The sequence below is a fragment of the Castor canadensis genome, chromosome 2 (genome assembly GCF_047511655.1).
Source record: "Castor canadensis chromosome 2, mCasCan1.hap1v2, whole genome shotgun sequence".
NCBI classification, from domain to species: Eukaryota; Metazoa; Chordata; class Mammalia; order Rodentia; family Castoridae; genus Castor; species Castor canadensis.
In genome coordinates, this window is record NC_133387.1 from 91,573,911 (window position 1) to 91,601,369 (window position 27,459).

General features: G+C 38.9%; 1 protein-coding gene across 2 annotated transcripts in view; it reads right to left on the bottom strand.

The window, feature by feature from the left end:
• The window catches only part of Epdr1 (ependymin related 1), a 29,214-nt gene extending 2,410 nt beyond the window's left edge, over window positions 1–26,804 (bottom strand). Inside the window, exons 1-2 of one of the 2 annotated variants that reach the window (XM_020177947.2) lie at window positions 26,199–26,778; window positions 403–611 (exon numbers count right to left, since the gene is read on the bottom strand). In XM_020177947.2, coding sequence (XP_020033536.2) covers window positions 403–611; window positions 26,199–26,767 — 778 coding nt within the window. In that variant the 5' untranslated portion in view covers window positions 26,768–26,778. Of the gene's footprint in view, window positions 1–402; window positions 612–8,629; window positions 9,563–26,198 lie in introns of those variants that run through there. The other variant, XM_020177946.2, reaches the window with a different exon arrangement.
• Between the last annotated feature and the right edge of the window lie 655 nt (window positions 26,805–27,459).

Below are 27,459 nucleotides of genomic sequence, written 5' to 3' on the forward strand. Positions count from 1 at the left end.
CAGAATCATAATTAATCAATATAATAATTAATATAATTAAAAATGGAGTAGTTCTGTCCACTGCAACTTGGGAAGTGATGTGGGGGAAGGAAAAGGTGGCACCTGACTCAGGAGTTGTCTTAGAGTAATGCCTTCAATGTCACAGACTGCAGGGTGATCATGAAAGAGCCAAAGTGACAGAAAAGCACACATGGCTCAAGAAGGTGGAGGGGTTCAAAATAACGTGTTTAGATCCCACTGTTAACAAATTTATTAGCGAAGTACACGAGGGAATTTAAATGGGCTTTAAGAAATTTGTTTAAGCTTTATGTTTCCCTAACAGCTACCTTCCTCAAAGAACTTAAATCTTTTTTTCCCATCATGCATCCCAAGAGATAATGCTGAAATCCTTTTAGTCCTTACAGGATCTGGCAGACTTCCTGTCAGACCACTCCTGGACTGTGATCTGTTCTTGAGGTCCTCCAATGGAGTATTCATCTTCAAATGTGGAGTTCTGAGGAATGTCAAGAGGATCCCAGGGCTCTGTCAGGGTGATCTTTGAGCATTGCTTGGTGGCTTGTTCAATCTGAAACATCACTCCTTCCTTATAGAGCAAAATATATTCAAATAATCTGAAACATGGATTAAAGGAAAATAGTTTAGGACTTTTATGTTACAATCATCATGCCTTTCAACAGCATAAAACCCAATAGACTTTGATATAATTTGCTTTAAAAACATAAAATGAATAGTTTTACTTGCTAGTCATTAACTGATTTATAAACACAGTTCATACCAAACAACCTGAATATAAAATAATTAAAATTTGGACAAATTCTCATCAATGACCTATGGTATTCCAGGACTTGGACTTAGGATATTAACATGGGGAAAACATGACCTTAGCTTAGCAGATAGCTTCTAACCTTTCATTTATCCAAAGGGACACAAGAGGATTTGTCCTTGGTGTGTTTGGTTGAGCAATTCTTGTAGCACTAAGCCAGGGAATATAAGACAAGAAGCCACAGAGGACCAGATGGACCAAGCACTTATACTTCAATGCCTCAACTGCCTACCAGTTGTGAATAAAGGATTTTTGTGCTGAGCACAGTTCCTCTCATACACTGAGGAGATTGAGACGGCAAGGACAAAAGCTGACGAGTTCCTACAGCAAATGGTTTCCCTAAGCTGAGCTTGCCTGCATGCTCTCCACTTCCTCTCATGACCACATGTACACCTTTCCTGGGGAGTGGGAGGATGGTATCGGGAGGCTGTATCTGAAGTCACTGTGTATGCTGTGTTATCTCTCTCTTTTTAAAATCCTTTAAACTTTATTTATTTTATTGTATTATTGTTTTACCGGAGGCACATGTGACATTTACAAAAGTTTTTACATTATATCTTAGTTAAATTCACTCCCTCCGTCATTCTCCTTTATCCCTCCACTCCCTATTCTTAGGATAGTTTCCACAGGTCTCATTTTTCCATTTCCATGCATGTGTGCCTCATAATTCTACTATATACTCCCTTTCCTTATCTCCTCCCCACTCCCACTGGTACCAATCTTGGTGTTGGGTGAAGCCTGCCGTTTCCACGCGTATCTCTGTCAATTGCAAACTCAGGCCATTGGTGCTGGTTGAGCAGAGTGGCTGATGCAGCCCTGACCTCAAAAAGTGGAAATCACAACAGCTGACGGCACAGGAACATAGAGAGGTATTTCTCATAAGCAAAGGAACATGACCGATAGTGGACTGGGTGTGCAACTTATTAATGCAATACTTGCCTCGGGTGTGTGAGGCCCTAGGTTTAATTCCCAGCACTGCAAGAAAAAATAGGACAATAAATGGTCGGTGTTTTGTGAGGCTCACTCTATTAGAGGAGTAATCATGGAGGATGCATGTTCTCTATCTCAGGTCTAAGCTTAACAATTATTTTTTTTGGTAGTACTGGGGTTTGAACTCAGGGATTCACCCATGTTAGGTAAATATTCTTCCACCTAAGTCAAACCTCTAGTCTTTAAAAATTATTTTCTTCAGAAAAAACATTGTAAATGACAACTGTCTCTATGGTAAAAATAATAGCACTATTAGTATTATGTTTGGGGTTCTATGAGCTAATATGAACATGGCCTCATTTTATATAATTATATATATCCTGATTATTCCAGAAAAGACAGAATATGGCTTATAAGGGTACAGCAAAAACAAACAAATAAAAAGAACACACACCTTTAGAAGAGGGAGTGAATGTAGAAAGAAAAGCAAATGTGAATTTTGTGAGATATTGCTCAAAAATTGAGCTAATCTCTAATAATATTTATGCAGGATCCACACAAAACCACTAGCTTCTGAAGGAGTTTGAGACTGGATTGTTAGGTTTTCTCACAATCAGTTAAATCTCAAGGATATTAGAGCCTAAACATTCACTGAAGAAATACAGAAATTGAACTTCTACTTTGAGAGCATAATGTATCCCAAATATGGAAATCTCTGTCCATATATAAACCCTTTTCTGAAATGCTTTTACCCACAAAACACCTCTGCTGTGCACCCTCAGGGGTATGCAGTCTCTTTTATTGGTTTTCCTCTTGCCATTAGCATTATCTCATGCTTTCCCCAGTCCTAGGTGCCTAGGCTGGAAAGACTGTCCTAGTTTTCCTGATAGTCCAGCTGTGTGCTTCTCAAACTGTGATGATTGTCTCCTCAGGACAGGCATCCATGTGCATGAGAGGGGCGTTTCCTTCTTGAGACCACTGTCTTCGCCCCTCCCCGATAACCACAGCATCACAGAAGTACCACCTTGCAGTCATATGAGTCATCTAAGGCCTTGCAATTCTTACCACAACTTTCTGGAACAGAGGTGGACATGTGACCCAGGGCAAACAATCAAGACTCTAGGCATGTGGAATGGTGACTGAAGGCCTATGAATCATCCTCTGTACATAAATGGACATGTTATATGTGGCTATTATCTACCACATGAAATGACCAAGAGTAAAGAATAAAGCAGAGAGAATCCTGGCAGGCATTCATGAATTCATGAATCTAACAGGTATTCATTTCTTGGATGCATTTTTTTTTTGAGGTTCTCAGAGATGTCCCTGCATAGTTAGAGTAAACTTATTTTGTTCTCATAAACCTCTGTTTTTGGTTCACAACTCCTTGTGCTACACATGGCCAGGGCTCATTTCTCAGAAGTGAGGATTCCAGGGCCCCAAGGAAGAGTTCTGTGTTAGTCACTGTAACAAAATAACTTAGATTAAAAAACTTTTCAGAAAGAAAGATTTATTGTGGTCCACTACTTCAAAGGTTTCAGTTCACAGTCACTTGACCCATTTCTTGTCCTGACTGTGTCAAGGCAGGACATCACGGTAGGGGTACATAGAATAGTGAGCTACTCTCCTCATGGCAGCCAGGAAGCAGAGAGAGAGGAAGGGATCAATGTCCCAATATTCCCTTCAAGAGCACATCTTCAATTAACTTCCTTCAACTAGGCCTTACAACTTCCCGGTAGTGCCACGGGCTGGGGAACAAGCCTTCAAAACATGGACCTTTGGGGGATAGTAAGATCCAAACTGGGGGAAGCGGAGAGAAATGACCCAAACAATGTATGCACATATAAATAAAAGAAAAAAAAAGATTCAAACCATAACAAGCTTCCTGACAGCTGTTCTGGGAAAGGCAGGATCAAGGGCCACCAACATGTGGTTATTCATGCATCAGAAAGAAGGGGACAGCAGAAAGGAACTCTGCCAGCTTCACTGTTTCTATGAGGCCATCTCAGAAGTACAACTTTAAACTGAGAATTCTGGACCTAAAACAATCATTACAAAATGTCAGCATTTGTTAAATATGGGTGGTTGGCACACAGGTGTTTGTTATGGTATTCTCTGTAACTTTCTGGTTTTGACAAATTTAATTTTAAAGAGGACATGATCAATACTGAGGTTATGATGACAGATTCTTAAGTGAACCTAAAAATAATCATTTCATGAGAAACAAGTACAACTGTATAATTAATTTTTTCAAAATGCCATGTGGACAAAAATGTTAGTACTGCACCATAAATTTAAAGAAAGAAAGCTTTAATGGTGCTGTAAGGTTCACATGTGTAGTGAATATATTAATAACTAAGATGTATGTTTCTCTATCACATATAATAATCAGGGCCTGAAGTTTGATAGGGAGGAACAGAAGGTCAAATAAGGAGATCAGCTCTGGTGGAAATGGGTTATCATCATGAGGATGCTGTGATATCCCGCAGAGTGGAAGGACTAGCAGGCTTCAATAGAAACTGGATTCCTCCAAGTCAAGATCAAAGCTTGTCTCTGACAAGGAGGATGGGAGTCAGAAATGGCACTTCTGGGGTACAGTCAAGTAAGATAAAGTGCTGGAATCAGCAGAGGACAGGCAGGCAGACAGCCTTGGGTCAGCACCAGCAAGCAAACTTTATCTCTTCGCTGGCCAGACACCAAACAAAGCAGGGCCCCTGGGAGGGGAGGGTGAGAGTTCCCACAAAGTCTCTGCCACCCACTACCGGGCCTCAGCTGTAAGCAAGGTCATGGCTGGTCAGGATCGGCCAAGAGGTCAGAAGGCTGAGCTCTCCAAGGCAACTGCAGCCTGGAGGAGGTGCCTGTGGCCTATTTGTCCCTATGGGACAAAGGGTTTTTGGTGCTTTAAACAAAATTCTCAAGCTGCATTGACAATCTCATTTCCTGAAAATCCATTTTCTTAAACATTAAGCTATACCATCCTTATGTCCTCTAAAAAACACTGAAAACCTGCAGAAGTTTTATTTTTTTTGAAAATAAGCTTATGGCTTTTGTACAACTAATTCAGGTTTAATGTATGAAAATTCAAATAATACAGAAATGAAAAGGAGGAAGTTGAGATCTTTCTAAGTAAAATATTAAAAATCCAGTGGATTCCTTTTTCCTGCTTTGTTATTATTAAATATTTTAAATATGCAGAATTTTTAAATTAGTACAATGATCACCTTTATATCTCCTTCCTAAACCCAACAATTATTTACATTTTGCCATATTGGTTTTATCTATTTTGTAAATATTTCTTTAAAACAAGACTTTTGCCACATGATCATAATACCATTATCTCATCAAAGAAATTAAAATTCATCCCCTAATACCAGCTAATATCTGCCCCATGTCCAACTGTCCCCCAAAATATATTTTAAAGTTGCTTTTTCAAATCAGAATCCAATCTGATTTAAGCATAATGTTGATTGTGAAGTTTCAACTCTCTTAAAAATCTATGACAGTCCTACCTTTATTAAATTTTTAACACGGCATTGACTCTGAAGAGTCGAGGTTCACAAATGTTCCATTAACAGAAAGAGTACCATCAGTTTTTAGAGCATAGGTCATTCCTAAACATGGGAACCTTTGTCCATACACAAATCCTATTTTGAGGAACTTTTAATGAGAAGTGGGCCACCCACAAAACATTTATACTGTACACCCTCAGAGGCATGTTGTTGCTTTGTATTTCTTCTCTGGATTTCTTGGGCAGTTTCCTCATGATGTCATGCATGTTGTGCTTCTAGCCCATGTCACCCCTACAAACTGGATATGAGGTCTAAAGGCTTCAGTAGCTTTGAGACAAGCTGTTAGGAAAGCATTGGTTAGGTTGTGTACATCAGGCTGCAACACGTCAGAAAGGAGGTGATATACCATCCGACCTTTCATGTTACTGACGTTGACTACCAAGTTATGTAGTGACACCAGATGTCTCCATCATAAAGGCTTTTCCTTTTCCAATTTGCAAGTAATTGCAGGGTGATATCTTGTGATATGGGAATATTCTGTTACCCAATAATTGTTACCTAATGGTTTTAGGTCAGACCTATATAGGACTAATGGTAGAGCAAATGACATCAATTCATCCTTTCTGAATATATTCAGTACACTCTGAACTCAAGGGTTTTTATTTATTCAATGTATGCTAAACAAAGTCATCATTCCTTTTCATGCTCAAATGGTCTCAAGCTTGGTCACTAAGAGATTCTCCCAGCTAGTATCTATGGGTGTTGACATGACACCATTAGTCTCTGACACCAGGTGTTCTAGTCTACATTGGACTCTTTTTGTTCTAAGTCTGAGATCAGACATTTCTCCAAGGAACTTTTGTTATACTTAGTGGGGAAACAACTTTGAAAGTGACATTAGGGCACTAGTTATACTGACTGTCATTTGGATATCATTATTGCTTTGAGGGCCTTTTAGTGGTCAGGGCTTTCTTTATGTTTACAAAATCATGAGTTCATATTGGTATTTCCAAATTAAATTTAACATTTAGGATTTCCCTTTATCATCAAAAAAATTTTTTGTAGTAATGGAAGTCAAATGCAGAGCCTGTACATGCTAGGCAAGCACTCTACCACTGAGCTATATCCACAGCCCTTAGTTTTTTGATAAAATCACTCTATGGCCTGGAAAATGTTACATATCCCAAGCTGGTTTTGAACTTGAAATCCTCCTGCCTTAGCTTCCTGTGTGCTAGCATTATAGACATGCCACACCATGCCTGGCTTCCTTTATCCTTTTTTATATTTACATATATTTTCTCTTAAAATAAAAATCATGCTTTCAAAAAATAAATTTCCTTATTTGCTATACACTATAATCAAAATTATTATTAATGTTGTAATATTAATTACATTAATTAAATATTAATGTTGTGACATGATTGTAAAAGAGGCACAGCTTGAAGGCGAACCAGCAGAGTAATAGAGGTAAATGTGGTTGAAGTACTGTGTATATATATATATGAAAACAGTATTATGAAGACAACTAAAAACAGTCAAAAAGAGGATGAAAGGGGGTAAAGAAAGAGCAGTATGGATGGGGTGAATTTGATCAAAGTACACTGTATGCATGTATGGAAATATCACAATGACACACCTTTCTACAATTAATTTATACCAATAAAAAATCTAGCTTGTTTTTAAAGCTATCATTAAAAACATAAAATTACTGAATGAATTTTAAAATTGCATTGCAACCATTTTTGTCCTCTGAATAGAACTCACTAGAATTTGGAGTAGGAACTGTGTTAAAAAATCACTTGAAAGATTTCTGTTCTCTGTGCTCTCTTTGACTTGATTTAATTATTTAACTATGGAAGCATGTCATGTTTTAAAACTCAATATCAAAAAGAAAGTCTCTCTCCCTTCCATCTCTTTCTTCATCCTTTGTGTATGTTATGGAAAACAATTTTCATAAGCTTATATTTTACTTTTTCCTGCATGTCTTTGGACCAAAAAATAAGCAAATACATGTACAGAGTGCTGTTTTCCCACCTTCTTTACAGAAAAGATAGCATGCCATGTGTACTTCACTGCAACTTGCTTTCCTACCCTACATTAGTACACTGAAATTGTCACTTTTTTATGACTTTATTAATTTTTCTTTATGGCTGTATTACAGATTATATCTTCTAAATGTCACCAGTCATTTAGCCAGAATCCTACCAATGAGCCGTGAGTTGTTTCCATTTTTCCTTTTTTGAAGTACTGGGGCTTGAACTCAGGATCTACATCTTTAGCCACTCCACTAGCCCTTGTTCTGTGATGGATTTTTTTCAAGATAGAGTCTTGCAAACTATTTGCCTGGGCAGGATTCAAACTGTGATCCTCCTGATCTCTTTCTCCTGAATAGCTAAGATTACAGGTGTGAGCTACCAGCTCCTGGCTACATTCTTTTGATATTAGCAAAAATGCCATAGTGAATAACCTTGTTTTGGAGGTATATAGTTAAGGTAATACTAAATGAAACAACTAGGTCAAAAGGTGAAAACATTTGTGATTGTGTTAAATATTACCAGATTTCTCCCTATAGGACTATGCTAGTTTGCATTCCTGCCAGAAATACATGTAAATGTGTTTTCTTTATAATCCTGCCAACAGTGTATGCTGTCAAACTTGGATTTGTGCCCATCTGATAAGTATGACACAGAAATTGACTATGAAGGGCTTTATAAAGAACTTTTTAATATGTATAGTATCATTAGGATAGACTGCACAAATCTAAAGTGTAGAGCTTGAGAAATTTTACAAATTGCACAATCTGGGGAACCCATTCACAGATCAAGATATGACAGCTCTGAAGCCACCATCCTGTCTCCTCCCAGTCACTGCCCTTCCAAAGGAAAGCATCATTTTAATTCACCTTCATTCATTATAGTTGAGCAATTTTCATATGGTGAAGCACAGCTCAACTTTATTTTTCTGTGAATGGATTATTCATTTCTCTGAAAATTGGGATTTCAGTTTTCTTCTCAATTGTCCATAGCTTATTAATTAATTGGCCTTTTGTGTCTGATATAAGTTGTAGCTATTTTCTGTGATTTTTGATTATTTAGTTTTATTGACAATGCAAAGGATTTTGGACTTTTTTTAATCAAATTTCTTTCATTGCTTCAGAATTTTGCCATTTGGAAAAAAAAAATCCTACTCTGAGGTTATGAAACAAGGCACCTATGATTTCTATCATCTCTATATGGCTCTATTTTGTTTACATTTAATTCTTTTATCCATTTGGAGTTTATTGTTATGTATGGTGTAAGACATTGAATCAACTTTACCTTATCCCAGTTGTTCCATCACCACTGATTAAAAAGTGCATCTTTCCCTAGGGCCTTGAGTGATTTGACATTTCACACTTGTCAAATTCTTCATTTCCAGATATATGCGGATGTTCTTCAGGACTCCTTTTTATTCCATTAGATTGCTTTTTTGTGCACCAGGATCATGTTGCATTATTTAGAGATTTAATAATATGTTTCAATAGCTGGTCAAATTTACTGGTCTTCCCATTTTTTTCTTTTCCAGGGTTTTCTTAGATATTTGGGATTTAACTTTTTTCCATATAAAATTTAGAATACATTTATTTAGTGCCAAAAAAAACCCAAAAACCCTTTTTTGGTAATTTATAGGTTACTGTTAAAATAATTAGTATCATTATGTTGAATCATCCTATCCTTCAAAAAATCGTACATTTTTGTGCTGTTTTGTATATTTCACAAATATTTAAATTTTTTGCTATGCAATTCTTGCACACTTCCTTCAAACTTATTCCATCTTTTCTTGATGATGCTATTTTAAATGAAACCTCTTCCACTGAAACTTCTATTAGGTTATTGTATATGTGAAGGTTATTGATTTTCCATGTTAATTTTATATACAGCCACCTTACTGAATTCTCTTATTATTTGAATTTGTTTCATTTTGAGGTCTTTTGGGCTTTCAAGTAAAAAGCACCCATAAACTTCTTTTGATTATAAACAGGAGTGACAATGTGGTTCACCCTGAACTCAGTCCCCATCCTCTAGCCGTAGTGTCCCCTAAAGAGTAAAGCCAAAGACTAGAGCTAGTGACACACTTCAGAAAAGCCTAGAACAAATAGAGGTAGTTAGTGCTGCTTCCAGGTATGCCTGGAGTGTGCACTGCTGAAGAGGAGTTCCAGAGGCCCTCCTGCAGGAGGACAAGGTTCATTTCCTTCAACCTCTGAGGGTCTTCTGAAACAATCTAGTCTGAGGCCTCCCAAAGATTGATACAATCCAGGAATCTGAGGAAGAGTAACACAATGAATCAAATCAGTGTGCCTTACAAATAAATGAATATGCCTCCAAACAACTAGGTGCATACTTAGACAATAAATGTAACAAAATATAAAAAAAAAAAAAAAGGTAATATTTTGTAATATGGTATTTGATTCAATTTGCGAATTGTAATATTTAAACAATGATTATATCAATATTCATAGTGAAATTATAATATTTTAACAGATTCACATTCTCTTGTACATATAACCATAATTTACAATTTACTAGCTCTTTATTTATAGCCATTTGGATTATCTCCATAGTTTTGTTAATATTAGTAATGCAGAATATTATTTGGAAGCTCAAACTTATTACTTTCCTGTGTTTAAACCCCTACAAAAAAATGGAGAAACTGGGAGTGTTGGATCAAAGAAAATTCTCATTTTACTTATTTTATGATATATTACTATTGCTTTAAAAGGGATATTGAAATTTTTAACACAATTTGGAGCTTCGTTAATTTGTTCACATTAAAACATGTACCCTATTAGGATATTTTCCTACTTCATTATAAGGTTTAAAAACAATGTGAAAGGTAACGTGCACAGTTTACTACTAGTGAGCTGTGTGATTTAATTTTAAACTCCCTGTTTCTCATACATAAGGAAGATCTAAAATTTTGAACTTACAGCATTATTGAGATAATTTAAAATGATGGATTAAAATTGTTATTCAAATGTAAAGTATCATTGCCATGATAGGAAAATCCATTTAAGTTGGGTTTACCCTCAGTTAACATTTAACAAGGAAATGAATCATTTAACTTGTACATATACAAGTTGATCTAACTGTGTAACAAAGGGGTTCATTATGGAGGAGGGATGAGGAGATGAAGAGACTATTATTTAGTGATATGGTGGACACCTCCATAGAAGACCCAGCATGCATTTCTACCTCTTTCCCCTTGCCTCCTTCTCAATGTCGAGACTGAGAAAGCCATCAACTCATTGTCTTACTCTTTCTTTGAGCTAACTGTTTCTGGCCTTAGAAATCTAAGGAAAATCTTCAGGAAGTGGGAGTTAGCTGGAGATTTCTCTTCTCAAAAAAGAAAAGCAGGGCTCACGTTCCATTCTATTTCCTTCACTTTCTGTCCTTGAATGTAGTTAAGTAAATACATGATGCTTGAAGTAGAGACAACCATCTTGAAAGCAGGAGGCAATAAGTCAACATGCCATGTGGCCATCTGAGACAATATTTTTAAGAATGGCAGAATAAATGGATACAGAAAAACCTGAGGTCTTGATAAAACTGTTGAGTGAAACCTAGGAACATCTACCACAAGAATTCTGGAGTAAGCAGCAAGCATCCTATAGTTTAAACATCCTATGGTTTAACATCTGTTATAATTTACAGTATCTGTAGTTATAAACACTCTTAATGAAAAAGTAAAACCACTGCTTTACAGATATCATTTCTATTTGATTCCTTACACCCTATGAGAGCCTTCCCTTCCAGAATGAGCAGGGATCAAGTACTTGACTAATCTTAGAGTCTGAAATACTGGAGCCTGGTTGGGTATAGATGAATCTGACCAGTTATAGCCTTAATAGTCAAGAGCCAACTGTTTTTCTGTCCTGAATCGGGGTCATTAGAAAAATAAAATAAAAAGGTCTAAAGTAGAGTTCACAGACTGGGAAATTCAACTGACTGACATGTTCTTAGCATTTTAATTTTTTTAACAGACAAGAAAATGTGAGGCTCAGATCATAATTTAGTGGTAAATGATACAGCCAGAATTAGACCCAAGATCAGATCTCCTACCAGACTCATGCTAATTCTTGAGCCCTGTGCCCTTTCTCTGTCTCCATGGAAAGGAATGACTTTTTTCCCAACCACGTAGCACTGTTTGGCCATCTAAAACATATTAAATTTCAGAAAAAGGAGTAGACCAATATTATATTGTGATTACAAAAGTACTTTGGCTTTTGTGGAAGATATTGGTCAAACTTTGGATTTGTTTGATATGCAACATAATAGATTAGTAATGCATGCTGGCCCTCTGATTCTCAGGAGGAAAATTTGAGCTGCAGCCACTCGCCATTCTGGCATACATGAAGTTTGAGTTACACCCTACAGTGAGACATAAAAAAGAAAAACTTTTCAAAATTGCAGTGTTAGACACACACTCATTGTGCACATTGGTGCCAATCACATATAACAAAAGGAAAATTAAATTATTTAAGAATGCAGCCTGAGGAAAAGTAAAATAAATGAATAATTTATGTGTGCAATTTAAGAAGCTGTAAGGTGATGGACCTCTACTACTTGGATTCTAGTTCAAAAGAGGAAAAGGGTGATCAACAAATTCAAGAGATTTTTTTTCCCAGAAAATAAAGCTGGATGAATATTGGCAATGTGTAGGCATATATTTTTAATCTGATGAAGAATAGCAGCAACAAAATATCCTTTTCATGAGACAGTAGTGCAGACTGCCTTTATTTTAACCATCACTGAAAGGAACTGCCTCATTAGTAAGGAGATACCCATTGCTGGCATGGTGCATGATGGTTTCTTGAACTACAGGCAGGAGCATGAAAGAAGGGGAGGCCAAGAGTGCCTAGTCAGTACTGTGCTTTTCAATAGAAACATGTCGAGTCCACCATGCTGAAATAGAAACACATACACCTTTCTACATAACATTTAATGCAACTCTAACATATAAATCTTAGGGGTTTTTTTTAATTTTCACTAGAATTTAGGGTAGAAGGTGTTTATGATGAAATGAATGATGTGTGACACAAGATAGTTTTCTGATGAAATCATGATTATCAAAATAAAAAAAAATGCAGATCAGGCAGTGCAAAACAAAACAAACCAAGGAAACCCAGAGGTATTATTCTAGATCTCAGGAATAAAAAATGAAATGATGAAAAAGTTAAGAAAAAGATAAGAGACTTGGAGGACTAATGTGACAGAACCAAAACATGTAGTACAGAGAGATTCTACAAGAACAAAGAGAGAAGGCAGAGTATAAATCTTTAGAAATAGTAGGTGGAGGGCTGGGGATGTAGCTCAGAGTCAGCTTATCAAGCATGTGCAAGACCCTATGCTCAATCACCAGCATTGCAGAAAAATAATTAATTGAAAAAACAGTAGATAAGCTAGATATAGATACAGGGCTAGATATAGTCTGTAGACCTAAAATTTAAGGATAATACAAACAACCTACAAAAACTTGGGCAGAGAAAACATTAATACAAAAAACAATATTAGTTTGGCATCAGACTTCTCTTCTAGAATTCTGAATGGCATAAAAATAGTTAAGCAAAAAAACTACTTCTACCCATTGAAGTATATATATATATATATGTATATATATATATATACACTCCTAAACTACCATTGTGTAAAGTAGCAATAAGTAGATGTTCAGACTTTACAAGTCTCTGAAATAAGTATACAACCCCAGTATCCTCTCTGAAGAGGAATTGAATAAGGTCTTAGCTGACTGAAATATAAATCAAAACTAAGAGATCAGGTCAATAAGGATATTAATATACAAGAAATCTCAGCAAACAATAAAGGAGTAAAATAATTTATGCTCTTTCTTTAATAGAAGTCTGTGTGGCAAGGTTCCTTAGAAGTTTATACATACACACACACACACACACACACACACACACACACACACAGTATAAAAGTTTTACTGTCTTTAACTAAGTGAAGAAGTTGACTTTTCAGAGGCTTAATTCAGGATGGTAAAAGAGGAAAGACAACAAACCACCAAAACACTTTAAATTCTTTTCAGTACACTAAGTGAGACCAAAATAAATACTTGCCGTGTACAAAGGAACTATGTTCTGAGGTAAGAGAGGGGGATTCTCAAATTTTTTTTAACTCCTTAAGCATGGTTGACATGTCCTGAAAGTGGCTTATCTGGGGTTCCACATGTCAGCTAGGCCATACCTAGACCTGAGCTGAGAGGAGCATAATACACAGTGACAAGAGGGACAAGGAGAGGGCTTGATTCTGAGATGCAGGAATCTCCACATGCATTGGCATCACACCATACCACAACACAGCACTTGATACTGCAATGAATATTCAGTCTGGAGTAGGTTCTTTAGGTCTGATGCAGTATTGTCAGGTACAGATAAAACATAACCTATGTCAAATATATGTAGCAATCATGAACCTCAGACTAATTGGGGTTAGTATCTTCTTCCCAGAACCTGGAAAGGGTTCTCTTTCACTGGCTGATTGCCCTCTTCCTCCTGAAATGGGCGGTGGGGGGGGGCTCCATACTCTTACTCTCTTTACATTTACTGCCTTTTCCTCTACAGTTCAACAGCTTCTTTTGCCAAAGTTGTCCTGGACATCTTCCTCAGAGGCATGTCTGCTCTGATTCTTCTGGATATTCTGATTCTTCACATTTTGTTGAAGTCCTCTCCAGGCTGAAGGCCTTTAATATTCCAGCAGACCCAAGAGGTGTGTCAGCAGGGGGCTCGAAGGGAATGTTTTAGAAACTGTGGAGTTGAGGCAGATGGTCTGGCTTACCACAATCTTCCCTGAAAGTATATTTTCTTTTCTTTCCTCTTTTTTCCTTTCCTTAGGACCTCCCACAGGCTAGGCAAGGACTATATCACAGCTACATCCCCAGCCCACTGCAAGTATTTTCACGCAATTTTGGGGGGCCTTGCATTTACCATGGTGGCTCCTAGATGCCATGCCAATCAGTCTGGGGCTCATAATGCCACATAAATGTCTCACAGGGTGGATTTTACCTGTATCTGACAATGCTACATCAGACAAAGAAACTGGCATCCCCTTTGGTCCTATGTCACCATCTTCCCATCTGCCAGCATAGCATCTTCTCCAGCAATTTTTGAATTTCTACAAAGCAGGTAACCTCTGGGAAAGCTTAAGGGGTTACTGTGTTGTATTTTCCAGGGCAAGCTTTAGGCACTTACTCATCAGCACACTCATCAGCAGAACCCATGCTGTGAATTCTCCCATTATACCTAACTTTAGCCACAACAAAAGCAGCCTTCTGTGAATGGGCAGGGGTCATCCAAAGCATCAGTGCAGTTATTATCCAGGGGAAACCACCTTGCTCTTTTTGGGACCATCTGTCATCAGGGTTTCCCTTTCTTTGATAGTCTGAGGGTGACACTGGCACCCTGCTAAGGGTCTGATGCTTCTGCAGATGGCCTTTCAGTGCAAAGATTCACTGCCTCTGAAGAAAGCCACTGGTGCCCAGGAACCCTCCAGTGCTCATAGTTATGGAAATTCTCCTACACAGAGACAAAGGAGCAAGAGAGACATTGAGGACAGCCTTGGGAGTGGTTCATGGATGAAAAAAAGCCAAGGGGTTTCATCCTCTGAAGGTTGAGGCATGCCCTCCTAGTGTGGCTCCACTACAACCTCACTTAAGAACTTTTTATTTATTATTTTTATTTATTCTGTTTTTAGAGATACTGGGGCATTGAACTTGCTAGGCAGGTGCTTTAGCACTTGAGCCATGCCTCCAGCCCTTTTTGCAATGGTTATTTTTGAGATAGGGTCTTGCATTATGCCCAGGCTGGCCTGGACAACTCTTATTTGTGCTTCCCAGACTAGCTGGAATGACAGCCACACACCACTATGCCCAAACATTGGTTGAAATAGGGGCTTGGGAACTTTTTGCCTGGGATGGCCTGAAACTACAATCCTCCTGATCTCTGCTTTCCCAGTAGCTAGGATTACAATCTTTAGTTACCCTGCCTGGTCACAAACTTTTTAAAAATATGGGTAGGTAATAGTATAGTTCATTGTCAAAAATTATTCTTAACAAAGGAATACATGTTATAAAATATTAAATAAATATAAAATATATAAAAGCCTTATATAAATCAGTGTATTTTTTTCAAATACATTAATGAGTGAGAAGGATGGAAAATGCAAATGTAGAATAATGGGAATGAAAAGGGTAACAAAAGATAAGCAGAAGTGTTTAAAGGTTAAGAAAATATTCTGTCACACTTATGATTATAAATAGAAATCTTGATGAAGTAGAAGATTTTTTAGGAAAATAAAAATAATCTAGTCTGACTCAGTGTTAAGCTGAAAGTTAAATGGACCAATAGCTAGAGAAATCCTTGTAATGGCCTAGCAAGGTCTTAGATTTCTGATCGTTGCTTAAGAAGAGACCTAAGAGTTAGTCTCCCGAAAGGAGTTGGAGCCAAATGGTTTAGTGAACTGTTTTTTTTCTTTCCACTGTCAAGGTTGTAGAGAAGAGAGAAATACAGCTGTCTTTTACCTGAAGGGCTGGCAGAGTGGTCCTGCCAAAACAAACCCCTGATATTAAAGATAAGAAGTATAAAACTTAATGTTACAGGTCACGTTAACATGGGCTATGCATTAAAAACCAAGTCTTAAACAAAATATTAGCAAATCAAATCAAGTACATTATTAAAACTATAATGTATAGTGATCAATCAAAATTCATTTTAGGAATGCAAAGGTGACCTAACATTAGGCAATGTAGTATACAAATCACCAGCCTAGTAAGGCTTCATCCATCCTTAGCCTCAGTGAGGTATCGACTGAACATGAAAGAGCATCTTTGTTAAACCAGCAGCCTGTGAAAGTCTCAACTGAACACAGCAGAGGCACTTTCACTACAGTGAGAATCACATCATAGGCGCAGGACCTAATTTCAAATGTGCTATTTGACCTTTCACTTCTTCTTTATCATGTCAGAAATCACTGTGCACAATTAGACTCCATATAGATGTAAGTGTGGGAAATGAATACTCATGTTCTGAAAGAATCTTCCTGAAAAGTAATGTAATTAGAGTTGTCAAAAATTTTAAAATATGTGTGAACCCTTTTCTGTTATTTTTTTAATCTGGGATTTTCTCCAAAATAAAATAAAAACTGATGCACATATTGCACACAAATATAAGGGTATATATTGTACTATTATTTATACTAGTTAAAAATGAAGGCAAAATAATTATGGCACCCCTATAATAAAGAGTTGTCTAAATAAATTATGTTCTATCTTAGCCAGAATACTACACAGCCATTATAAATGATTTGGGTGATGATTATTTAGTGGCATGAAAAATATGTACAATATTTTGTTAAATAAAAATTGCATATCATGTTCCCATTTGATTTTATGGTGCTAAGGCCTGAATCCAGGGCCTCATACATGCTAGCAAGAGCTCTACCACCAAGCTACATCCTTACCCCTTCATTTTAACTTTTAAAGTGTATATGCAAGATTAGAAAAAATCTAGAAGCAATATATTAGGGTTGTTAATCTTGGATAAAAGAAATATGAATGATCTTTACTTTCTTTACTTTGCTCTCCTTTGATAGCTGGATTTCCCATACTATGAACATTTGTAATGTTCATAATGCAAAAGTTATAAAATGATACTTATCATTTATGTATTTGTATCATTTATTGAGATTTACTATGTGTCCACAACTTTTTAGAGCTGGGACTATATAAAGGAGACCAATAAAGTTCTCCTCTCACTTCGATGAAGAGAGACACCATGGAGACCAGACAAGTTGACTGACAAGACAATGTAAGACAGTGATAATGCCCCAAGGAAAGAAGAGCAAGATGAAATGGAGAGTGGCTGGTGGGGAGGGGTTGTTGGATGGTCACAGAGGGCCCCTCTGAGGGGCTGATTAGCTGAGATCTGAAATGAAGAGAAGCCAGGAGCTAAAAGAGACAGAAGTAGACTAGTCTGAATAGATGAGCTTGCACATGTATAATTAACTAAAAAGAAAACCACTGTGAAGCAGTATGTACTTCAGGATATATATATCATATGAGCATAAAAACCTCTTTGGATACTCAGAAGAGGTTAGCAGGAACCATGCTGTCTAGACAGAAGCGGATGATTTTGACTTTTTTTTCCTCTTTGCCTATCTTTCAGATATCCTTCTACTATGAATATATATTATCATTATTACTCATCCCCTCATTCAATGACTCAAAAAATTTTAGTGAGGGCCTCTTCTAACGTGTTAGACAGAAAAAAAAATCCCTGGCTTTTGAAGTCTTACTTTGAATGAGGAAAGGCAGGGCTGATGAAGAAACAAACTTAAAAACTATTAAATAGTAAGTTAGTGAATAAATGACTTAAGTATTTGAGGTATCTGGAGAATGTTGTGTGGAGAAATAATACTTGAAGCAGGGTATGGAACTTTTCAATGAAAAGACATTCTAAGCAGAAGGAACAACAAACACAAATTCCAAGGAGGTAAGCATGCTGAAGTCATGAACTGGAGATGGGGTCAAGGAGCTAAGGTATGGAGCGGTGAACAGCAGATCCCATAGAGGCTTCAGTTCTTTGTAGGACATGTATCAGAGTAAGGACATTGATTCTGAGACAGAGAGAAACCATTGGAACATTGCGAACAGAAGAGTGACATGATACAACATCCTTAAATAGACTCACTTAGGTTGCTTACACTGGGAATAGACTAATGGGGGCCAGAGCAGAGGTAGTGAGAATGATTGGAGGCCATTGCAAAAACCTAAGCAAGAGATGGTGAAGGTTGGAATGAGGAAAATGTATGGTATGGTTAGATTCTGGATAACCATCAGAATTGGAGTCAACTGGAATGCTTTTTGGCAAGTGGGAAAAGAAGAAATTGAGGATAACTCCAAGTGGACTTGTTCTCTTCAGAGACAAAGAATCTGTAGAAGGAGTACATTTGATTTGCTTGGTTGGTTTTGGTTTGGGTTGGTTTGCTTGCTTATATGCAGGGAAAACATTCATTTTGGTTATGCCATCTTCAAGTTGACTATTAGATTCCAAAGGTAAAAGTCAACTAAGCAGCTGCATCCATGAGTGTAGAGTTCAGGGGAGATCTCTGGACTAGAGCTAGATATGAGGAAGTCCTCTATGGAGAGGTGGCATTTAAAACCACGATCTAGATGAGATCACCAGGATTGGAATGGAAAGTCCAAACCCTGGGACATTCCACCATGAGCAGTCCAGGGAAGAAAAAGCAAAGGAGACTGACCAGAGGAAATGAGACAGAAGGAGAGAAACCAGAAGAGTGGGGTGTTAAGAGTAAGTGGAGAAAGTATATCAACATGGAGATGTCCAACAGTAAAATGAAGACTGATAAAAGATGAGCCAATTAGTAATGTGGAACTCACTGCTCTTGCCCAGAGCATTCTCAATGGAGTTGGGGTGTTGAAAGTATGATTAGTGGGGGTTCCAGAGAGCCTGGGAGGACAGAAACTGAAGTAAGCATGAGATTTGCTTTAAATAGAAAAAGAAGAAGAATGAGGTTTCTGCTAGTAGTCTTCAAGAGGATGTTTTTTTCTTTAAAGATGGATAAAATAAAAGAAACTATAAAGGGGGGAAATAGAAGATTTTTACTGGAATTGGGGAATATAAGACTATCACATTTTTCCAGGAAAAACAAACCACTAATTGGTGGAATATTTTCAGATCTTTGGGCATTTTGCCTCTGACCACCTTCTCTAAGGTCAGAAACAGGAAGAAATAGCTCAAGGTTATTGGAGAGAATGAAAGCTGTTTTGAGAACAGAATGATGACCACCTCTGGTTTCCACATATAAGTTAGTCCTATCCTCTAACAGTTTCTTTACTCTCCTGGGCTTATCTACTTCGGCACTTCTTTTTCCACCCTATCTTTCTCATCAACCACTTCTTCTTCCCTGTCTTGATACCCGAACCCCCTGAACTAAGCTCTTTTCCTTCAAGCAAACTTTCGTGTTTTTTTCAATAAAATATCTTTCTTAGAAAAAAGTACTGTAAATCAGCATGGTTTATTCTTTGAGAATCAAGAGGCCACATGCAGTCAGACTTCCTGAACTAATAAAAGAAAATGCTAGCCTCAAACATCAGAGATCAAGATGGGGGAAGGACAGGCCAAGGGAGGAATCATTCTTCTGAAATCCTCAAGTCATGACTTCTTAAAATGAAAGCTCAATCCATGCAAAACAGGACCCATGAGCAAATCAATCTGCTGAGCACTTTATACTAATCCACCTCCCCCAGACACACAGACACTCTCTGAGGGCTTGCAATGATGGTATGTTGAGACATCCAAAAGAAAACAAACGTACATGAAAAAATGTAATCTGACCTTTCCCTTTAAAGAAAGAGAAAGGTCAATTTAGTCTAAAGCCATTAGGGGGGCCAAGCAAGGTAGGTTTTCTAAAGGGCCTGGCCTGGGGTGCAGAGATCAAGGAGGGTGAGGAGGGCATTCATGTGGGAAGGCATGATTGGACAACTACTGCAACTGAATATAGGGAGGCTGTTTTCTCACTGGATGAGAAGGACGTTGGAAAAATCAAATGGAGAAAACCAGAATGTACCATTTGGGTTGGATAATTAGAGATATCAGTTGAAATACTTCAGTGGATTAGAATGGGTAAAGATAATTATAAACTTATATATGTGTACATCTATTTATAAATGTGTGTGTATGTGTGTGTGTGTGTTCAAACCTATGACCCTAGGGCTGAGCATGATGGTACATTCTTGTAATTCCAGGTACTTGGAAGGCAGAGGAGGAGGATTCTGGTTAAAGACCAGCTCAGGCAAAGTTAGCTTGAGACTCTATCTGAAAAACAAATTAAAAGCAAAAAAACTGGGGTGTGGCTCAAGTGGTAGAATTCTAAGGCCCTGAGCTCAACCCTCAGTACCAAAAGTAAAAAAAAAAAAACCCACTACCCCTTGTTTTGTTCATGGAGATGGCCTGGGAACACTGCCACCCCACAGCAATAAGCACAACCAGAGCACTGTTCTTGACTTCCAAATATTATTCTCCAGTGGAAGTAGCCGGGACTGCTGGAGAAAGGACTTATTCTGGGGTAGGAGAAGAGAATGTGCAGATGATGGTGGAGTAACTTATTGTGCCAAAAAAAGCAAGGAAATTCTCAAAAGAATGAGACACATCTACAGAACACTGAAGCACATTGGAAAGGGTCCCACTGGCACATCTGGGACAGCAAACTCAACAGTAAGAGCAAATGGCATAAAATGAGATATTTGAGCTCATGTGAGTAAGTTGAAAGCTTAATGAAGAATGGGATTAATATAAGGTTTAAAAACGTTTTCCTACAAAGTACTTATTAATTACAAAGGGAAAAAAGTGTCTCGGTGAAGAAACCTGACAGACAACAATCAGCCAAGTGATTAGAGTGAACATCAAGACATAGTAAAAACAGTATTACCTCTGATAGAGACACAACACCTAAATATGTGCATGAATTTAAACTGTGTTCTTTTGCTATAAAGAGCAAACAAAAGACAACCTACAAAACCTGAATGACACTTAAATTCCAGATTGAAGAAATGACTCAATGTTGACTTCCTGATTTTATGGTTGTATTGAGGTAACTGAGGTTCATGTTGTCAATTCACACTCAAATAATTCAGGGACGAAAAAATGCTCTTTGTACTGTAATTGCAACTGTTCTGTAAGTGAGAGATAGTTTCAAAATAAAATTATGTGGTTGGAAAAGAATTCTTATCTTCATTCCCAAACACATATGATTGGTGAAGTTGCCTAGTGTGATAACATGCCCTGGAACAAATCTTCCTCAACAGACACTTGGACGAACTTTCCTGTAAACAGTCTTATTCAATTCTCAGTATGAGGGAGGCTCGGAGGAGAGGAGAGCCCTACGAGTTCAGAGCGAAAGCATTAAAATGTAACCTCTTCTCTTTTTCTACTCATAAGCACAGGCTTAAATGAAAAGAAGGAGAAAAAAAGAACCTTGAATTTATTTACAAAAAGGGACAAGTTGAGAAAAATTCTAAAATCGGTGCCAAGTTCACTGGATCATGGTAGAAAGAGTCCAGTAAGCTGATGTGCGATAAGCGCAATTGGTGATTTCATGACATCAGTTAATCCTGTCTCTACCTAGCTTAAAAAATACCTAGAACTATTTAGTGCCAAAAGGGTAGGCATTGTTAAAAGATGAAGAAGACCGAGGCTCTGAGAAGCTAAAGAACTTATTGAGGCAAAGTCAGTATAAGAAGCATGAGCAGCATGTCACGACTACCAAACATGGATGTTTATGCCCTCTCCAGTACAGGCAGCTGGCTTTCTTGAAGAACAGAGAAGATAAATGCTATTCGGCTGTCCAGGAAACAAAATGGCTTGGGAAAATTAAAACAGATATGAGTTGCTCAGAACTTTATGAAAATCCACTTGTCACTCCATTTATGAAACATTTTTATCATTTGCCAGTTAAAATCTACAGAAACGTGAGATTGGTATCTGAAATGATTTTTAAGATCATTACCTCTATGCATATTCATTTAATATCTCTGTGCCCACTCCATATCCGTAGCTACATTTTTCCCAACCCCAAAGCCACCATTTTGGAAGCATCAGTAAGTTAGCTGTGGTTTCACAGAGTTCATTCACTAGCTACACTTCTCCCATAAAGTTCACCATATTGACTGAAATACTGAAATAATCTTCTTTTTCTTTCAGTCTTCCAAACATACTTCTTGTGAGTTTAATCAAGGAATCGGGAAAGACAGCTGGAACCCAAAAGCAAAATAGTATCAATTACTAATATTTCCCATTCAGGCTTGTCTTATCTGAAGCTTGCAAAATTTTTTAATCTTTTCCATCATCGCAGGGAAAAGAGAGCCTGGAAAATCCTGGTCATTTCACAGAAAGTATCAGTGGGATTTTCCATAACTATCTGGATAAAAAATGAAAATCTTAAGAAGTTGATCCAATTCTAAAACTTACTTCTCATCTTATTAATAAATACAAAGACAATCCATCTACATTTTCTTCAAATAACATCTGCCTGCTTGGCCAGACCACTGATACCTGAAAAATGTTTTTGAGTTTGTCCCAACAAATTTACGTTTAAGGAGTTTAAAATGCATTTATGCACTAAACATTCTTTCTACATATGACTTAGGGCCAGAGATGGAATTGTGAGACAGAACCTCTCCAAGAAGCTGGGGAAAAAGAGGAATAAAATCACCTTCTAAAAAATTAAACTGTGAAACCAACACTTAATGTACCGAAGTAGAGAAGTGGGAAATCACCATAAAGAGACACAAAAGCTTCTGGGCCAGCAAGATTTGGCCATAATGCCACTAAAACTGTAATACACACATCTAAACACCATACTAATCATTCATGGAGTCATACAAGAAGGAGAACTGCTAATATGGCCTTGAGCAGTACCAACTACGCTCTGTTCAGAGTGGAAGCAGTCTAAACCAGCAGAGTAGGGTAGCAGAGAGAAACACCAGCAAGGCTCCCCAATCATGAAAATGAATGCTATCACTCCCTCTTCACCTGATTACCATAAACATTGCTCTGGCCAGCCTGACTTACTTATGATGGAAAACTTAACATTGTGCATACGGTCTAGCCTAAAATAGGCAATCATCAAGAATTTGTTCAATGCATTTGCCCCAACTCTTTCTCCCAACCTCCTGATTATAATTTGGCTCCCCACATGGTTTTGACTACAGGGAGAAAATGACCTACTCTTACAGATTTGAGAATGCCGCTCTCCATGCCAGCTATAAAACTCATTGAAATACAGTTTAGCATTGGAGTCTGAATACCTTGAGTCTGCTCTCAAAGGAAGAATACTTACGTGTGCTATGGAATCAAGTTTCTAAGCCCACATGGCTGCCATTCAGTTTCTGTGACATAGGAAATTTACCAGGACCATGATGGTAGCGGTGATAGTGGGACCAATCACAACTACGCATTAAACAACTTCTAGGTACTATTAATGCTGAGCTATGTGATTTAGCTATGTGAACTCATCTCGTCCCCACATTCATCTAATAATAAAATACTTATCACAAATACTCTTATTTTGTAGAAGAAGAAACTGAATCTCAGAAATCTGTAGCAATTTACTCAAAGACCCACATTCAGAAACTGAATTCAGACCTACACTTGTCTGACTTTAAAACCAAATTTCTTAATTCATAAAAATCCTGCTATCTTTGGGGGAGATGAAGCTGCACCCTCCTCGTGGCCATACTCCTCAGCATCAGCAGTGAGTTTGGGGCCATTCCAGTCCATCTTCACCAGGACTACTCATCAATACACTGCTACCATACTAACCTTCACATAAATGTGCACAAAGAGTAGTGGTTCACTCTTAATCAGAGTGGAGAACGCCAACCCCTGTCTCACAGAGCAGGGGAGCCTCTTTCATGACTCCTTCTTCTCCCTTCACCCCTGTCACTGTCCGGTTCTTTACACATCCTTCAGTAAAACTTCTCTCACGCTTCCCTGCCCACTTCTTCCTATCCCCATTGCTACTACCCTTCTGGCACCTGAACCTCCACAAAAATCTTGGTGTTTTTGCTCTGCACTGCTCCATTTTGCATTCAGTTCTTGAGAATGTGTTCTCAATGATACACTCAGAAATCTTTATGCCATCCCATCATGACACTCCACTGTGTAAGCTCCTTCAATATGACCCCTCATTGTACTGTAAGCCTCAGCCCTCATAGCAATTAGTCAGCCCTGTACACTCCTATAGGCCTGGAGTTACTCTGCACCAGTTTTCTCTCCACAACACCCTGGTCAGCTCATACAGGTGCTTTGGAAATTTCACTCATATTTCCCCTCCCCCAGGAAGCCTGGTTTAGGTGCCCATCACAGATGTTCTCCTCACACCCCAGCTCACCCCTCATCTCACTGTATAAGGATTTATGATTTATTTGACTCTATCCTTAGACTATGACCTCCTTGAAAACCGGGGACTCAAGCTGTTGATATACAGTGACGTGAACAAAGTCTTGCTGAATGAATGAATTGGTGTAAACCTTATATTTCACAGGTGTCAGAATCCACCCATCTTCCTGAAGTCTCACCTGTGTAATAGTGAAAAAGTTCTTTAGTCTCCCTATCCCTCAAAGTCTGCTATGAAATGGAGATCATAAAACCTACCCTTGTTAAGTTGCTATGAGACTTAAACTAAATTGTATCATATGTGTAAAATTCTCAGCACCATGGCTGCTGTATAACAAGTACTTAAATGATAGTTACCATGTCCTTCAAGACCTAACCAAAATTGTTCATGTTCTTGAAAGTCTTTGCCTATATTCCCACTCTGCTGTTCCATGCCTCCAGGGATGCATGTACAGTTGTCCATCCCTCAGTATCCAAGGACTGATTCCAGGTTGTGGATGCACCTCAGTTAATGTCATAATATTTGCATGTAACCCACTTACATCATCTCCTATACTTTAAATCATCTCTGGATGATTTGTAACACCTAGCACATTGTAAATACTATGTAAGTAGATGTTACACTGTATTATTTAGGGAACAATGACAAGGAAAAAAGTCTGTACATGCTCAATACAGACACAAGCTTTTTTCAAATATTTTCCATCTGTATGAATCCTCAAATTCATACAGTTGGTTAAATCCTCAAATGCAGAACTCAAGAACATGGAGGGCCTACTACATTTCATAAAGCATCATCTCACATTCTGAACAAATTGCTTGAAACGTTCTGTCACTTCCATAGTTCCCTAAGATGCCTAACACTTCAACAAATGCATTTAGATATTATTATCAAGATTTCTGTTGTCTAGAAACTAACGGTGCCTTTTATCTCTGCTCTCCTTGCCCATTGGAGCCTTAAGCCTCACATCACCTTCTAATGATGAAATGCCACAGAGGCCAGTATGACCCTGAGAGAAATTCTGGAGGGCTGGGGCAGGGAGACAGGTGGTGATCCCAAATTAGAAATCAGGCCTTAAAGGGGCCAGAAGCAAAATGATGTCCCAGAAAAAGGGCATCCTCTGTGATGATTTAAGTTAGAAAGGTGAATTATCTAACCACAGTTAAATATGATATGTGTGTATCTAGCTGTGTGTGTGTCTATATGGATGCATATCTATATTATACACACATACGTCTATTACAGCATAGTCTTTCTGTGGAATACTGTGCAACCATTAAAAAATAGGTAGGAAGCAAAAATGCCAAGTAGGAACATGTAAGACACGAGGGTAAGTAATAAGAATGCGGATAATAGTATATGCTTTTGAGAGTAGTATGTAAAACTAACTTAAAAACAAAACCTTAAGGGAATAAACTAAAATATTAATAGTTGTAACAAGGTGATGAATCTGCAGGCAAAAATTTCCTTTTATCAATTCCCCACACCTTTTTGTAGTAGTGTCATTTTCCTTTAAATGTTTAAAAAAAAAATCTTAAAAAATGTGTACTCCGCTTGTGTCCCTCGCAGATGGCTTCTGGAAGAAAGGAATTCCCATAGAAGACCCGCCCTAGGCTTCAGAGGACTCCAGGAGCCATGAGCGTGACTCAGCAACGTGCAGACTTGGGGCAAACACTTGGGGTGCCGGGCTGAATCCTGCCATTGAGAGGTCATTTCTTTACCCACCGCGCTCCGCTGGGCATAACTGAGTGCCCACCGGGAGTAGGCCCTTAGTGGGCCCAACCCCAGACCATATGGTCCCCAAGACCCCCCTTCCATCCTCCTCCCACTCCTCTGCCCCCGGTTGTGAAAGTGCTCCTTGGGGGAGAGAAGGAACCCTTGGGACCCGAAAACCCAGCACAGGCGCAGGGCGCCTACATGGCCCTTGGCCCTTCCCGGGCCCGGCTGCCCACCCCGCGCCCGTACCTCTTGCAGGGGATCAGCGCCTTTCTCTCGTCCAGCACCCGCACGCGCAGGTTAAGCCCGTCGTAGGACAGCAGGGCGCGGCTGTTGTGCCCGCTTCTCTGCTCGTACAGAACCTGGCGTCCCTCCCACTGCTGTGGCGCCTGGCATGGGTGCGGCGCCCCCGGGGAGCCCGCCATCCCCAGGCCTCCCAGCGCCCAGATCCAGAGGCCGCCCAGCAGCCAGTAGCCCAGTGGCCCGCTGGCTACGCGTAGAGGAACGCGTCCTGCCATCGAGGTCAGCCGCCCCCCTGGAGCGTGATCCCGAGCCCGGGGGGACGCTGAGGGGCCCAGGCGCAGCGCGGCCCCGTAGGTTCTCTCTCTCCGTGCTGTGTGCACAGTGCGATCTGAACACAGGTGCTTGCTCTCCGCCTGGTGGTCTCTCCAGCTGTTGGGCTCTGGAAGCGCCAAGCAGGCCCGGGAACTGGGAACCCGGCTTGAGAAGGCAATGGTGAACCGCCTGGGAGCTATTTCTGCCTTGGCCGTGCTCACTGCTGCCAACAGGAAATGCAGTGGCAGTGGTGCCACTAGCATCCTGACTGGCATCTCGATCTAAGGGGTTGGGGCAGAGAAGGGGAAGGTGCAGAGAAGGGATGTGTTTCGCCCTCGAATTGCAGCGTTCAACTGGTAACCACACATTGGGGGTAATTTCAAGGTCATCATGAGGAAAGCAGAGCTGCTGCACTTGCACCCTGATGTAACTTGTCTCTTGGCAAAATTGCAACCGCTCTCCAAATTAAAAGTGTATAGATGGATCCCTTACTGAAGAAATTCATTATACCACTTTCCAGCTCCAACTCCCAGGTCTTTGCATTGGGTTGGGGGATTTTGTCCCAAGGTCTCATTACAGTAAGACTGCCCCTCTCACCACTACCGGCCACCTGGCTATGCCTCAAGCTCAAGTCTATGTGTCTTGGGATTTAGCATCTTCAAGTACAATGTTAATTAGGTTTATGTTCAAGTAAGCCAGGATCTATCATTTGAATTAAGAAAAAAAAAAAGCAATTTTTGAAAAAAGTTCTTGCTTTCCAAGTTTATACCTTCTTACATTTGCACTTCACATCAAAGATGAGGAAGGGTGAGCAGGTGAAATTGGAAGACAGCATCTTGAATATGAGGTAGAATGTCAGGGTACAAGCACAAAGCAGAAGATGGTGTAGAGCCAGAGCACTCAGGCTTTAAAAATCACTTTAAGGTTAGTTCGAGAAGAATTAATTTAGAAGGTA